Source organism: Pristiophorus japonicus, chromosome 16 (assembly GCF_044704955.1).
Source record: "Pristiophorus japonicus isolate sPriJap1 chromosome 16, sPriJap1.hap1, whole genome shotgun sequence".
Taxonomy (NCBI): domain Eukaryota; kingdom Metazoa; phylum Chordata; class Chondrichthyes; family Pristiophoridae; genus Pristiophorus; species Pristiophorus japonicus.
Genome location: NC_091992.1, coordinates 74136282 through 74149822, shown reverse-complemented (window position 1 = coordinate 74149822; position 13541 = coordinate 74136282). Strand labels below are relative to the sequence as shown.

Sequence of the window (13541 nt, the reverse complement as noted above, 5' to 3'; positions counted from 1 at the left end):
TTTCCATTCATTTTGGACTTGGCAATAGCCAGTGACCCTAGGTAGGGAGGAATGTGACAGTCTGTGGGGATCTGAGGAGGTATGAGTTGACACACCATCACAGTAGGAGGGGTGTGACAGTCTCAGGAGGTGTGAGTGTACACACCTGTGACAGTGAGTGGGACTGTCACGAACTCAGAAGGTGTGAGTGTACCATAGAGGGAGCTTTAGTCTGTATTTAACCCCATGCTGTACCTGTCCTGGGAGTGTTTGATGGGACAGTGTAGAGGGAGCTTTACTCTGTATTTAACCCGTGCTGTATCTGCCCTGGGAGTGTTTGATGGGACAGTGTAGAGGGAACTTTACTCTGCATCTACCCTATCCCGTGGCACTATTTCGAAGAAGAGCAGGGGAGATCTCCCTGGTGCCATGGCCAATATTTACCCCTCAATCAACATAACAAACAAACAGATTATCTTGTCATTATCACATTGCTGTTTGTGGGGGCTTGCTGTGCGCAAATTGGCTGCCGCGTTTCCTACATTACAACAGTGACTACACTCCAAAAGTATTTAATTGGCTGTAAAGCGCTTTGAGACATCCGGTGGTCATGAAAGGCGCTTTTCCACCCCAGCACAAAATGTTCAGAAACCACTGTACCTTTACCATGGGCTCCAACAGCTGTTTCTGGGTTTGATACCAGTCAATGGTGCCAGTCTGTAATGGAGAAAGAAGAATATTCACAATGCAATCCTCAGCCCATTCACTACACAATCCAATTTTTAGGCTGTAGCTTTGTACCCACTGGAAAAGATTTTAACAATACCCTGAAGTGAACACTCTTTTTACACTAATAAATGTCACTGTGTCATGATCAAAAGTCAAGTGATTGTCTTTGAGATGAACTATACCTTAATAGCATCAACAAGTCTGTCATGGAGATCAGGAACTGAAGGACAAAGTTTCTGAAAAGCCTTCATTTTACAGATCTGTACCAGCACCCTGTGATAGAAGGACAACATTCAGTGAATGAGATTCAGAGGGGCATAACACAGTAACAGGAACATCAGGCAGCAGACAAGAAATATCATTCCTGTCAGTCTCATTCCTCCCACAACCCATCACACATATACCGTACACAACCTGTTTAATCTCCCACAGCCCATGCACAATCTGTATCATGGACTCTACCTAATGCATTTAATCTATAGAAATACATAGAAGTTACAGTATAGAAACAGACCATTCAGCTCAACTAGTTTGTGTCGGTGTTAATAGTCATAGTCACAGTTACCACAGTGTTCCCTTATCCCTTCAAAGGAAAAGGAGGTGGGTAGCTCTGTTAATAAGGGATGAGATCAGTGCAGAAATGATACTGGCTCAGAAGATCAAGATATCAAATCAGTTTGGTTGGAGATAAGAAATAAGGGAAAGAAGCCACTGGTGGGAGTGGTCAACAGGCCCCCTAACAGTAGCTACACTGTGGGACAGAGTATAAATCAAGAAATAATGGAGGCTTGTAAGAAAGGTACAGCAATAATCATGGGCGATTTTAATCTTCATATTGATTGGACAAATCAGATTGGCTAAGGTAGCCATGAGGAAAAGTTCATAGTGTATGCAGGGTGCTTTCTTGGAACAATACGTTGTGGAATCAACCAGGGAGCAGACTATTTTAGATCTGGTAATGTGTAACGAGTCCGGACTAATTAATGATCTTGTCGTGAAGGATCCTCTTGGGAAGAGTGATCATAGCATGGTAGAATTTCAAATTCAGTTTGAGAAAGCTAGGTCTCAAACTAGTATCCTGAACTTAAATAAAAGTAATTACAAAGGTATGAAGGAAGAGTTGGTTAAAGTGGACGGGGAAAATATATTAAAGGGTAAAAGCAGTGGCAAACATTTAAGGAGATATTTCATAACTCAGCAAAGATATATTCCAGTGAGAAACAAAGGCTGTAAGAGAAGGATGAACCATCCGTGGCTAACTAAGGAAGTAAAGGATGGTATCAAATTGAAATCAAAGGCATATGATGTTACGAAGGACAGTGGAAGACCAGAGGATTGGGAAATTTTTAGAAACCAGCAAAGGACGACTAAAAAAAATGATAAAGACAGAAGATAGCATATGAGAGTAAACTAGCAAGAAATATAGAAACAGACATTAAGAGCTTCTACAGGTATATAAAAAGGAAGCGAGTAGCTAAAGTAAACGTTGGTCCCTTAGAGGATGAGACTGGAGAATTAATAATAGGAAATGGAAATGGCAGAGACTTTGAACAAATATTTTGTATCTGTCTTCACGGTAGAAGACACTAAAAACATCCCAATAATTGCTAATCAAGGAGCTATTGGCAGGCGGGGGGGGGACTTAAAACTATCACCAGAGATAAAGTACTCGGCAAACTAATGGGACTAAAGATGGACAAGTCCCCTGGACCTGATGGCCTACATCTTAGGATCTTAAAAGAAGTGGCTGCAGAGATAGTGGATGCATTGGTGGTAATCTACCAAAATTCCCTGGATTCTGGGGAAGTCCCTGCAGACTGGAAAACCGCAAATGTAACAACCCTATTTAAGAAAGGAGGGAGACAGAAAGCAGGAAACTATAGGCCAATTAGCCTAACATCTGTCATTGGAAAAATGCAGGAGTCCATTATTAAGGAAGTACTAGCATGCCATTTAGAATATCATAATACTGTGAAGCGGAGTCAGCATGGTTTTATGAAAGGGAAATATTCTTTGACAAATTTTCTCAAGTTCTTTGAGGATGTAACGAGCAGGGTGGATAAGGGGGAACTAGTAGATGTCATGTATTTGGATTTCCAGAAAGCTTTCGATAAGGTGCCACATAAAAGATTACTACACAAGATAAGAGCTCACGGGGTTGGGGGTAATATATTAGCGTGGCTAACTAACAAAACAGGGAGTTGGGATAAATGGATCATTTTCAGGTTAGCAAACTATAACTAGTGGGTGTCGCAGGGATCAGTGCTGGGGCCTCAACTATTTACAATTGATATTAATGACTTGGATGAAGGGACCGAGTGTAATATAGCCAAATTTGCTGATGATACAAAGATAGGTGGGAAAGCAAGTTGTGAGGAGGGCACAAAGAATCTACAAAGGGTCTAGATAGGCTCAGTGAGTGGACAATATGGTGGCAGATGTACTATAATGTGGGAAAATGTGAGGTTATCCACTTTGGTCGGAAAAATAACAAAGCAAATTATTTAAATGGGGAAAGATTACAAAATGCTGCAGTACAGAGGGATTTGGGGGTTCTTGTACATGAAACACAAAAGGTTAGCATGCAGGTACAGCAAGTAATCAGGAAGGCAAATGGAATGTTGGCCTTTATTGCAAGGAGAATAGAGTATAAAAGTAGGGAAGTCCTACTACACCTGTACAGGGTGTTGGTAAGACCACACCTGGAGTACTGTGTACAGTTTTGGTGGTCTTATTTAACAAAGGATATACTTGCATTGGAGGCAGTTCAGAGAAGGTTCACGAGATTGATTCCTGAGATTAAGGGGTTGTCATAAGAAGAAAGGTTGAGCAGGTTGGGCCTATTATTGGAGTTTAAAAGAATGAGAGGTGATCTTATTGAAACATATAAAATTCTGAGGGGTATTGACGGGGTAGATGCAGAGATGTTTCCACTCGTGGGGGAATCTAGAACCAGGGGGCATAGTTTCAGAATAAGGGGCCGCCCATTTAAAATGGAAATGAGGAGGAATTTCTTCTCTCAGAGGGTCATGAATTTGTGGAATTCTCTACCCGAGAGAGCAGTGGAGGCTGGGTCATTGAATATATTTAAGGTGGTGGTGGACAGTGTTGTGTATGGAGAAAGAGTCAGACTGAACACTGTGAGCTCAAAGTAAAGTGTGACCGTAGTTTTATTCCAGGTCTCCAGAGTGCCTCTCCAACCTGTGAAGCCTTCTTAAATAGCTGTGCTCCCAAGGGATTATGGGATCTCTTGGGACTCCGGGGAATGAGCCTTCTGGTGGTTGTACAGAATAAATACAAGTCCACATATATAACAACATTCTCCCCCCCACCCCCCAAAGCCAATAGTGTAACTATTTACAATGTGAGTCGATCTGGGGCTCTTCTTGCCCTGGTTGATCGTCTCGGTGTGAAAGCTGGTGTTGTTGAATCATTTGTTGGGCCCTCGCTGGGCTGCTGTGCAGCTGGCCTTGCAGGGCTGCCTAGTGTGTTGGGCCCTGCTGGGCTGCTGTGGATGATGGGTTCTGCTTCGTGGTCAACCGTGGTGTCGGTTGTCACTGGTGTGTGTGTGTTGGGGGATCAAAAAAGGGTCCAAGGTGGGTTGCTCAGGGTAGTCCGTGAATCTGAGTTTGATTTGGTCCAAGTGTTTCCAGTGAATGAGTCCATTTGAAAGTTTGACCCGAAACACCCTGCTCCCCTCTTTGGCCACGACAGTGCCGGGAAGCCACCTGGGACCTTGTCCATAATTTAATACAAATACAGGATCATTGACTTCAATCTCGCGTGACACATTTGCTATCATGGTATGCACTTTGTTGAAGCCGCCTGCCCTCTACCTGTTCATGTAGATGAACTAATGAGGGTGAACTAATGAGAGCCTTGTCTTAAGTGCTCTTTTCATGAGCAGTTCAGCAGGTGGGATCCCAGTGAGTGAGTGTGGTCTCATGCGGTAGCTAAGCAGGACTCGGGATAGGCGAGTCTGCAATGAGACTTCAGTTACCCTCTTCAAGCTCTGCTTGATGGTTTGCACTGCTCTCTCTGCCTGACCATTGGGCGCTGGTTTAAACGGGCCAGATGTGACATGTTCGATCCCGTTACGGGTCATGAATTCTTTGAACTCATGGTAAAACATGGCCCATTGTCGCTCACCAGGACATCGGGTAAGCCGTGTGTGGCAAACATGGCTTGCAGGCTTTCAATGGTGGCAGCGGACGTGCTAACCGACATTATCTCACATTCAATCCACTTGGAGTACGCGTCTACAACTACAAGGAACATTTTACCCAAGAACGGGCCTGCAGTCGACGTGTACCCTAGACCACGGTTTGGAGGGCCAAGACCATAAACTTAGCAGCGCCTCCATGGGTACATTGCTTAATTGCAGCATGTATAACATCTCTGAACACAGAGGACTCCAAGTCCGCATCGATACCGGGCTACCACACGTGGGATCTGGCTATCGCTTTCATCATTACGATGCCTGGGTGGGTACTGTGGAGGTCATTGATGAAGGTATCTCTGCCCTTCTTGGGGACCACTACTCAACTGCCCCACAGAAGGCAGTCTGCCTGTATAGACATTTCATCTTTGCGCCGCTGGAACGGCTTTATCTCTTCCTGCATTTCCACTGGGACACTGGACCAGCTCCCGTGAAGCACGCAACTTTTGACTAGAGATAATAAGGGGTCCTGGCTTGTCTTTGATCTGCCGGGCAATGACGGGTGATTGCTCACTCTCAAATGCTTCCATAACCATGGCTAAATCTGCGGGCTGCGCCATTTCCACCCCCATGGTGGGCAATGGCAGCCTACGGAGAGCTTCGGCGCAGTTTTCTGTGGCGGATGGCGTAGTTGTATGCGGACAACGTGAGCGCCCATCTCTGGATGCGGGCCGATGCGTTGGTATTTATCCCTTTACTCTCGAAAAACAGGAATATAAGTGGCTTATGGTCAGTTTCCAATTCGAATTTTAGCCCAAACAGGTATTGATGCATTTTCTTTACCCCATAGACACACACTAACGCTTCTTTCTCAATCATGCTGTAGGCTCTCTCAGCCTTAGACAGACTCCTGGATGCATAAGCAACTGGTTGCAGTTTCCCAAAATCATTAGCTTGTTGCAATACATACCTGACATCACATGCTAGTACCAAACATTTACATGGATCATACAACACAATCAATTTGTTTGAGCATAACAATTTTCTCACTTTTACAAAAGTATTTTCTTGGCTTTTGCCCCAAATCCATTCGCCCCCTTTTTGTAGTAAGACATGTAGTGGTTGTAGCAAGGTGCTGAGACCCGGTAAGAAGTTACCAAAGTAGTTCAAGAGTCCCAGAAACGACCGCAGCTCCATCACGTTCTGTGGCTCGGTGCGTTCTCGATTGCCTCTGTCTTCGCGTTGGTGGGCCTGATGCCGTCTGCCGCAATCATCCTTCCCAGGAACTCCACTTCAGGTGCCAGGAAAATGCACTTCCAGAGTCGACTAAGAAACTCCTTCAGGTTCTGCAAGTGCTCGACTGTGTTCCGACCTGTGACCAAGATGTTGTCCTGGAAGACCACGGTGTGCGGGACCGACTTCAATAAACTTTCCATGTTTCTCTGGAATATCGCCGCCGCTGATTGGATTCCAAATGCGCATCTGTTATAAACAAAAAGACCTTTGTACATGTTGATGCAGGTGAGGGCCTTCGATGATTCCTCCAATTCCTGCGTCATGTAGGCTGAAGTCAGATCCAGCTTCGTGAATGTCTTTTCTTCCGCCAGCATTGCAAAGAGGTCGTCGGCATTTGGTAGTGGGTATTGGTCCTGCAGGGAGAAATGATTGATAGTTACTTTGTAACGCCACAGATTCTGACGGTGCCATCTCTCTTGAGGACTGGGACAATAGGACTGGCCCACTCGCTGAACTCGATCGGTGAAATTATGTCCTCTCGCTGTAGCCGGTCTAGCTTGGTTTCTACCCTTTCTCTCATCATGTACGGTAGTGCTCTCGCCTTGTGATGGATGGGTCGCGCCCCCGGAATTAGGTGGATCTGCACTTTTGCTCCTTGGAATTTCCCGATGCCTGGTTCGAACAGCGAAGGAAATTTGTTTAAGACCTGGGCACACGAAGTGTCATCAGCGGGCAATAGTGCTCGGACTTCGTCCCAGTCCAGCGTATCTTTCCCAGCCAGCTCCTGCCGAGCAGCGTGGGACCATCGCCCGGTACCACCCAGAGTGGTAGCTTGTGCACCGCTCCATCATAGGAGACCTTTACGATAGTACTGCCGATTACAGGAATCAGTTCTTTAGTGTAAGTTCTTAGTCTCGTGCGAACTGGAGTTAAGACTGGCCTTGAGGCCTTGTTGCACCACAACCTTTCGAAAGTCTTTTTGCCCATGATGGACTGGCTCGCGCCCGTGTCCAGCTCCATTGACACCGGGAGTCCATTTAGTTCAACATTCAGCATTATCGGGGGACAATTCGTGGTGAATGTGTGTAGCCCATGTACCTCTGCCTCTTCCACCTAAGGCTCTGGTTCATAGTGATCCTCCGTGGATCTGTCCTCCTCTGCAACATGGTGGTTTGCAGGTTTAACAGGCTTAGCAGCTTGCCTGCACACTCGTTGGAGGTGTCCCATTGTTCCACAGCCCTTGCAAATGTATCCTTTGAATCAGCATGAATGGAAACAATGATCACCCCCGCAGCGCCAACAAGGTGTTAATGGCCTTGCATTCATCACCCTTGATGGTGGACTCAGACATCTGCAGACGTGTAGCTGCAGGTATGTGTGACCTGCCCTGTACGTTACAATTCGAAAACATCATCACTTTGTTCACAGTACTTGTAGCAGCACTTGTGTGCTGAGAGATTTGCTTAGTATTGTCACTGGTGGCAATGAACGCCTGGGCTATCGCTATGGCCTTACTCAATGTTGGGGTCTCTACAGTCAAAAGCTTGCGAAGTATGGTTTTGTGGCCAATGCCAAGTACGAAAAAGTCTCTGAGCATGTGCTCCAAATGTCCATCAAATTCGCAATGTCCTGCAAGGCCTCTCAGCTTGGCGACATAACTCGCCACTTCCTGGCTTTCAGACCTTTTGTAGGTGTAGAACCGGTACTTCGCCATCAGAACGCTTTCCTTTGGGTTCAAATGCTCTCGGACCAGTGTGCACAAATCGTATGATTTCTCTATGGGTTTCACTGGAGTGAGCAGATTCTTCATGAGGCCACACGTTGGTGCCCCACAGACGGTGAGGAGGATCACTCTACGTTTGGAAGCGCTCTCTTCCCCATCTAGCTCGTTGGCCACGAAGTATTGGTTGAGTCGCTCCACAAAAGTTTCCCAATCATCTCCCTCCAAAAATTTCTCCAGGATGCCCACTGTTCTCTGCATCTTTGGGTTCGTTATCTGTATCTCATCGCCAGTTGTTGTGTATGAAGAAAGAGTCAGACTGAACACTGTAAGCTCAAAGTAAAGTGTGACCTTAGTCTTTTATTGCAGGTCTCCAGAGTGCCTCTCCAACCTGTGACGCCTTCTTAAATACCTGTGCTCCCAAGGGATTATGGGATCCCTTGGTACTCAGAGGAATGAGCCCTCTGGTGGTTATACAGTGTAACTACAAGTCCACATATATAACAGACAGATTTTTGAACGATAAGGGAGTCAGGGGTTATGGGGAGTGGATGGGGTAGTGGAGCTGAGGCCAGGATCAGATTAGCCATGATCTTATTGAATGTCAGAGCAGGCTCGAGAGGCCAAATGGCTGACTCCTGCTTTTATTCCTTATGTTCAACCCTGTTTCCTTCATCCACCTCTCCAATCCAATCTAATCTGGAATATTGGCACAGTTTCTGCCTCAATCATGAGCCCTGCCAGTGGTTCCCACAAGTTTTTTCTGCCCTCTGTTCTAAATCTGACATTTAACCTTGTATTTGTGGTCCCTCGGTCCGGGCCCCTCGACTACTGGAAACAGTCTGCCAGTGTCCCATCCTTTCATCATTTTAAACACTCCGATCATATCACCCTGTAATCTATGTTGTTCCAACAAAACAAGCCCTCATTTTTCAAGTCTTTCTTTGCATTTATGTTTCCTCATACCAGGCAGCATGCTAGTGAATCTGTGCTGTACCCTCTCTATAGCCTCAATATCCTTCCTACAGTGTGGATCCCAACACTGCATACAGCACTCTAACCAAGATCTTATTAAGATTTTATTTGGGCTTATCGTTACCTCTTGGCTTTTATATTGTGTACCTTGTGATAAAACCGAGAACACCATTGGCTTTTATTTACAGCCTTTAATGTCCTGGGAACCTGTACCCAGAAATCCCTCTGCTCTTCACCAGCACCAGCCTACTTCCATTCAGAATATAATTATTGCTTTTGTTACATAAATGTATCTCCTCCCACAGCCCATGTACACATTACCCTATTGTGGATTTATCCACCCATTTAAACTCCTCCCACAGCCTATGTACTCTCTACGAAGGTTCACCAGACTGATTCCTGGGATGGGGGGATTGTCCTATGAGGAGAGATTGAGTAGACTAGGCCTATATTCTCTAGAGTTTAGAAGAATCAGAAGTGATCTCATTGAAACATATACAATTCTTACAGGGATTGACAGGGTAGGTGCAGGGAGGATGTTTCTCCTGGCTGGGGAGTCTAGAACCAGGGGGCACAGTCTCAGAATAAGGGGTCGGCCGTTTAGGACTGAGATGAGGCGAAACTTCTTCACTCAGAGGGTGGTGAATCTTTGGAATTCTCTACCCCAGAGGGCTGTGGATGCTCAGTCGTTGAGTATATTCAAGACAGAGATCGATAGATTTTTGAATATTAAGGGAATTAAAGGATATGGGGATCGGGCGGGAAAGTGGAGTTGAGGTAGAAGATCAGCCATGATCTTACGGAAAGGCGGAGCAGCTCAAGGGGCCGAATGGCCTACTCCTGCTCCTATTTCTTATGTACCTTATCGTGGATTTAATCACCCATTTAATCTCCTCCCACAGCCCCTGTACACTCTGGCATATCCTGATTGCTATTACATTTAATTTCCTGAGAGAACATTCTGTGGAAATACTCCCTGATCTGCAAATGTAATTATGAAAAACTTCACAGCATTGGCCCACCATTGCATCGCCGCTAAACATGGTGTAAATTTTCCAAACCTGCTCCCGCTGCAGAGTTTCACTGGAGAATTGGGCAGAGGTCAGCTCGCTCAATTCAGAAGTCCTGAAAAATCGTGAGCGCATGAATCGGGTGTGCAGTTCCACACACCCCATTGCGGGATCCACATGATCCTCAAACAAGCATCAACATCAGAGTCTTGGGAACATTCACCCCAAAGTGCAGTGTGGGGTCATTTGCTTTCAAAATGATACTTAATGAGGGAACTGCATTAGGATCAATTTCTTTATTCAACCGCAGTCGGGTGGAATCTCTTCAGGAAGTTTTTGGAAGCACCGGGGCAAAAAGGGTCAAACACAACCATTGGCCACTGGTACGCACAGAGCGAGACAACCCAAGGGCACTCGGGGCTCATAAACTAAACACGACAGGAGGCAATGGCACACAAGGAGTTAAACAAACATCCATAGACACCGTGGGGTATGAGTTGGTCTTGGGCAGGTCAATCGCCCCGTTCACAACCTGCCTCCTGATCAGCCCTGATCTTATTGAATGGTGGTGCAGGCTCGAATGGCCTACTCCTGCATCTATTTTCTTTGTTTCTATACCCCCTTTACACCCTGCCCCTTTTGCACCCCACACCTATACACCCTGCCCCCTCTACCACCGATGACCTAATGGGTGAAGACATTATTCAGCCATTTCAGTGCAGAGGCTACTATTACACAGTGTGTGTGTGGGGGGGGGAGGGGGGGCACTGTTACATCGTGTGAGAGGGTACTGTTACACAGTGTGCGAAAGGGGTCACTTGCTGTGTGTGAGGTTTGGTGGGGGGGTCACTGTTATAGAGGACAGCACTAATTATAGAAATGGCTAACCTGAGCAGAGATTGCTGGTGTTCTGCAGACTTGGGGTCAGAGGTTGGAAAGACATCTCTGTACTTCTGGGTGAGGGAGATTCCATAATCCACGAATGACATGAAAGACTCGGCCAATTCATCTTGCTGCGAGAAAAATATAGTCCATGAAATTAATTTAAAGATCTCACCAACATTTGCATGACAATGACAATCAACATGCTCAAAGTTCAGTCCTATTAAGACGTTATACAGATGATATTTTTGTTTGTCAGTAATCTAGCAGTCTCTCCAGTGCCTGTGGCTTCCGCAGTGAGGCAACTTTTTTTTTTTCCCCAATTAAATCTTTTAAGTTTTTTGTGATTTATGTTGTGGTGGCGTGAGCAATGTTTTTTTTCGGAATGTTTTTTTTTCTCCCCAGGTGTCTCTCAGAGCGCTCCCGGCCCGGCTCTTTAGCTTGGGAGTTTCCCAGGCTAGCTCCCAAGGGAGGTGTACAACACCTCCCTTAGCACTGTGCCCCCTGATTCAGGGCCCAGATGCCCAAACTTACTGAAGCACAAACTGTTCCTGGGCGCAAACTTTACCGCCCCGCCGCCATTACTGCCCCAAAATCATCAAAGCCGAAAATCCAGACTAGATCTCTACCCCCCTCAATTTATAGTCTGTGTGTGGCCTTCCTAACCCCTGCCCCGCGGTTTACAGCCCATACATACGGCCTGTTGTTGCAGAGTGACCTGTGCCAGTCCCCACTGGTATTCGATGCTGGTGAGATGTTGGAGCAGACAGATGAAGCTGACTTCCACACATCGGTAGAGCTTGCTGTAGGCCAACCACTTCCTGCAATAAACAATCCAGGACACCAGGGTCAAAATTCAAAGGGCAATGAGCGGTGACAACAAAGGCCTGATACACGCGAGAGCAGAGTACCTGGGAGGAAATACCCAGCCACGTTGGGTAAACACTCAGGATAATGTGTCCTCTGTATAATAAAGAAAAAAGATCTGTATTTATAATGCACCTTTCACACCTTCACAGCCAATGAAAAATTTGTTGAAGTGTAGTCACTGTTGTAATGTATAAACGTGGCAGACAATTTGCACACAGCAAGCTCCCACAAACAGCAATGGGATAATGACCAGATCATCTGTTTTAGTGATGTTGGTTGAGGGATAAATATTGGCCAGAACTCCCCAGCTCTTTGAATAGTGCCGTGGGATATTTTGCATCCATCTGAGGGGTCTCAGTTTAACGTCTCATCCGAAAAACAGCAACTTCTGACTCAGATGTGCGTGCTACCACTCAGCCACAACTGACATCTTAAATAATTGGTGCCACATCAAAATGACCAGAAATATTAGATGGCCTCAAGTGTACAGTCTCCACCCAGTGTAGTACTGAGTCATAATGTAAGTTCCTAGTTTGATCCTCACTCTGTGCTGTGGTAGTTTATCTCAGTCAGGATTCCTGCTTATGATCGCTATCCAGAGACATGACAACCCCTTCCCTCCCCTCCCCAACTGGATGTCTGGTGAGGGCAGCGTCAAGGGATCTGTGCGGTCCCCTTTCTAGCCTCAAACTTGAAGAATTGAGCAAGGTACTCGGGGCCAACCAGCACCCAGGGACCTGTACCTCAGCATGGGATGGGAAGAAAACTAGGCGTCAAACAGATTGCCCTCCCAGTCATGGCCGTGTTTCCACCAGTCCCTACCCTGCTCCCGCCTCCTCCTGTTTTGTAGGAATCACAATACTCACGCCAGATCCTGGTGGAAGGGTGAGAGGTCGTTCTGCGTGGCATGCAGGGATAGTATGGTGGTGGCCGGTATGCTGAGCTCCACCTCCCCCTGGACGGCCTCGGCCTGCAGAGTAACCAGAGAACAGTCACACAGAGCCACTCGCTGCACTGAGTTAAATTCTTAGAAATACGATTAATTTTAATGAAACAAAACGGTTTTATACTCGCAGAGTGTATGGTTTGGAAACGGTACACGTTTTCCAGTTTGGCATCCACTGTTCTCATTGAGCAGCCCCAAATAAGGTTTCCGACAGGCGAGATGGCAGTCGCACCCTGTTCTACCCTGCTCCAACATCAGGCCTTTCATCTCCCCCTCAGGAGAGAACCTGTCCCCACTCCCTCTCCCTCCCCCTGAGCAGTATGAAGATTTGCATTTCCCACTGGTCGGGGCCTGTCGGAGTGAGCTGGGTGCCCTCTTCTAGATAGTTTATTGCTCCAGACCTATAAGTGTGTCATTCTGTGTTGGGTATAGGAAGAATTTGCAGGGTCAATTATGCATGTGAAATGTATAAGGAGAGCTGGGGTTGTGTATGGAGAGGGTATTTAGGGGTATCTGTGAAGATATGGACTGTGTGGATGTGTCTACACACAGAATGACAGACTTTCATCCCATCAACCTGATTGGATTTCCAAAGTTATCAGGGCTTGGAGAATCATCAAATCATAGCATCATCGAAAGGTTGAGAAACATGGGATGTTTTTATTAGAAATGGGGGAAACTTTGCCGTGACATATTTCGAAATGATCAGAGGGATTGGTAAGGTTAGACTGTTCACACTGGCGCAAGGTTCAAACACTCGACAACAATTTAAAAATCAGGAAGTTGGGAGAATTGAGGCACGAATTCAAATGTGTGTGTGGACCTCTGTGGGAGGAACATTTTTCCAATACTGGTACCAGTTTTAATAAATATTTAAACTTTCTGTGGGTGAATTTGGGCCCCGTATTTTGGTCGCAGAATGGTGGCACAGTTTCACAGGGCTACCTCCCACATTGAACGGCACCAGAAGTATGTCTGATGCCATATTGGTTCAGGTGATATACAGGCCCCTCTGGTAGCTGCCTGAAAATGGTG

At 46.2% G+C, this 13541-nt stretch overlaps 1 protein-coding gene and 1 long non-coding RNA gene across 6 annotated transcripts in view; one reads left to right on the top strand and one right to left on the bottom strand.

Annotated features, from left to right (window-relative positions):
• Nucleotides 1-13541, top strand: part of LOC139226593 (uncharacterized) — a 162551-nt gene that overhangs the window by 59078 nt on the left and 89932 nt on the right. The window lies entirely within an intron of this gene.
• unc13d (unc-13 homolog D (C. elegans)) overlaps nt 1-13541 on the bottom strand; it is a 142509-nt gene that overhangs the window by 48726 nt on the left and 80242 nt on the right. For all 5 annotated transcript variants that reach the window (XM_070857441.1, XM_070857437.1, XM_070857440.1 and 2 more), the window contains exons 12-16: nt 12427-12530; nt 11388-11511; nt 10697-10821; nt 891-981; nt 640-696 (exon numbers count right to left, since the gene is read on the bottom strand). In XM_070857441.1, coding sequence (XP_070713542.1) covers nt 640-696; nt 891-981; nt 10697-10821; nt 11388-11511; nt 12427-12530 — 501 coding nt within the window. The remainder of the gene's footprint in view (nt 1-639; nt 697-890; nt 982-10696; nt 10822-11387; nt 11512-12426; nt 12531-13541) is intronic.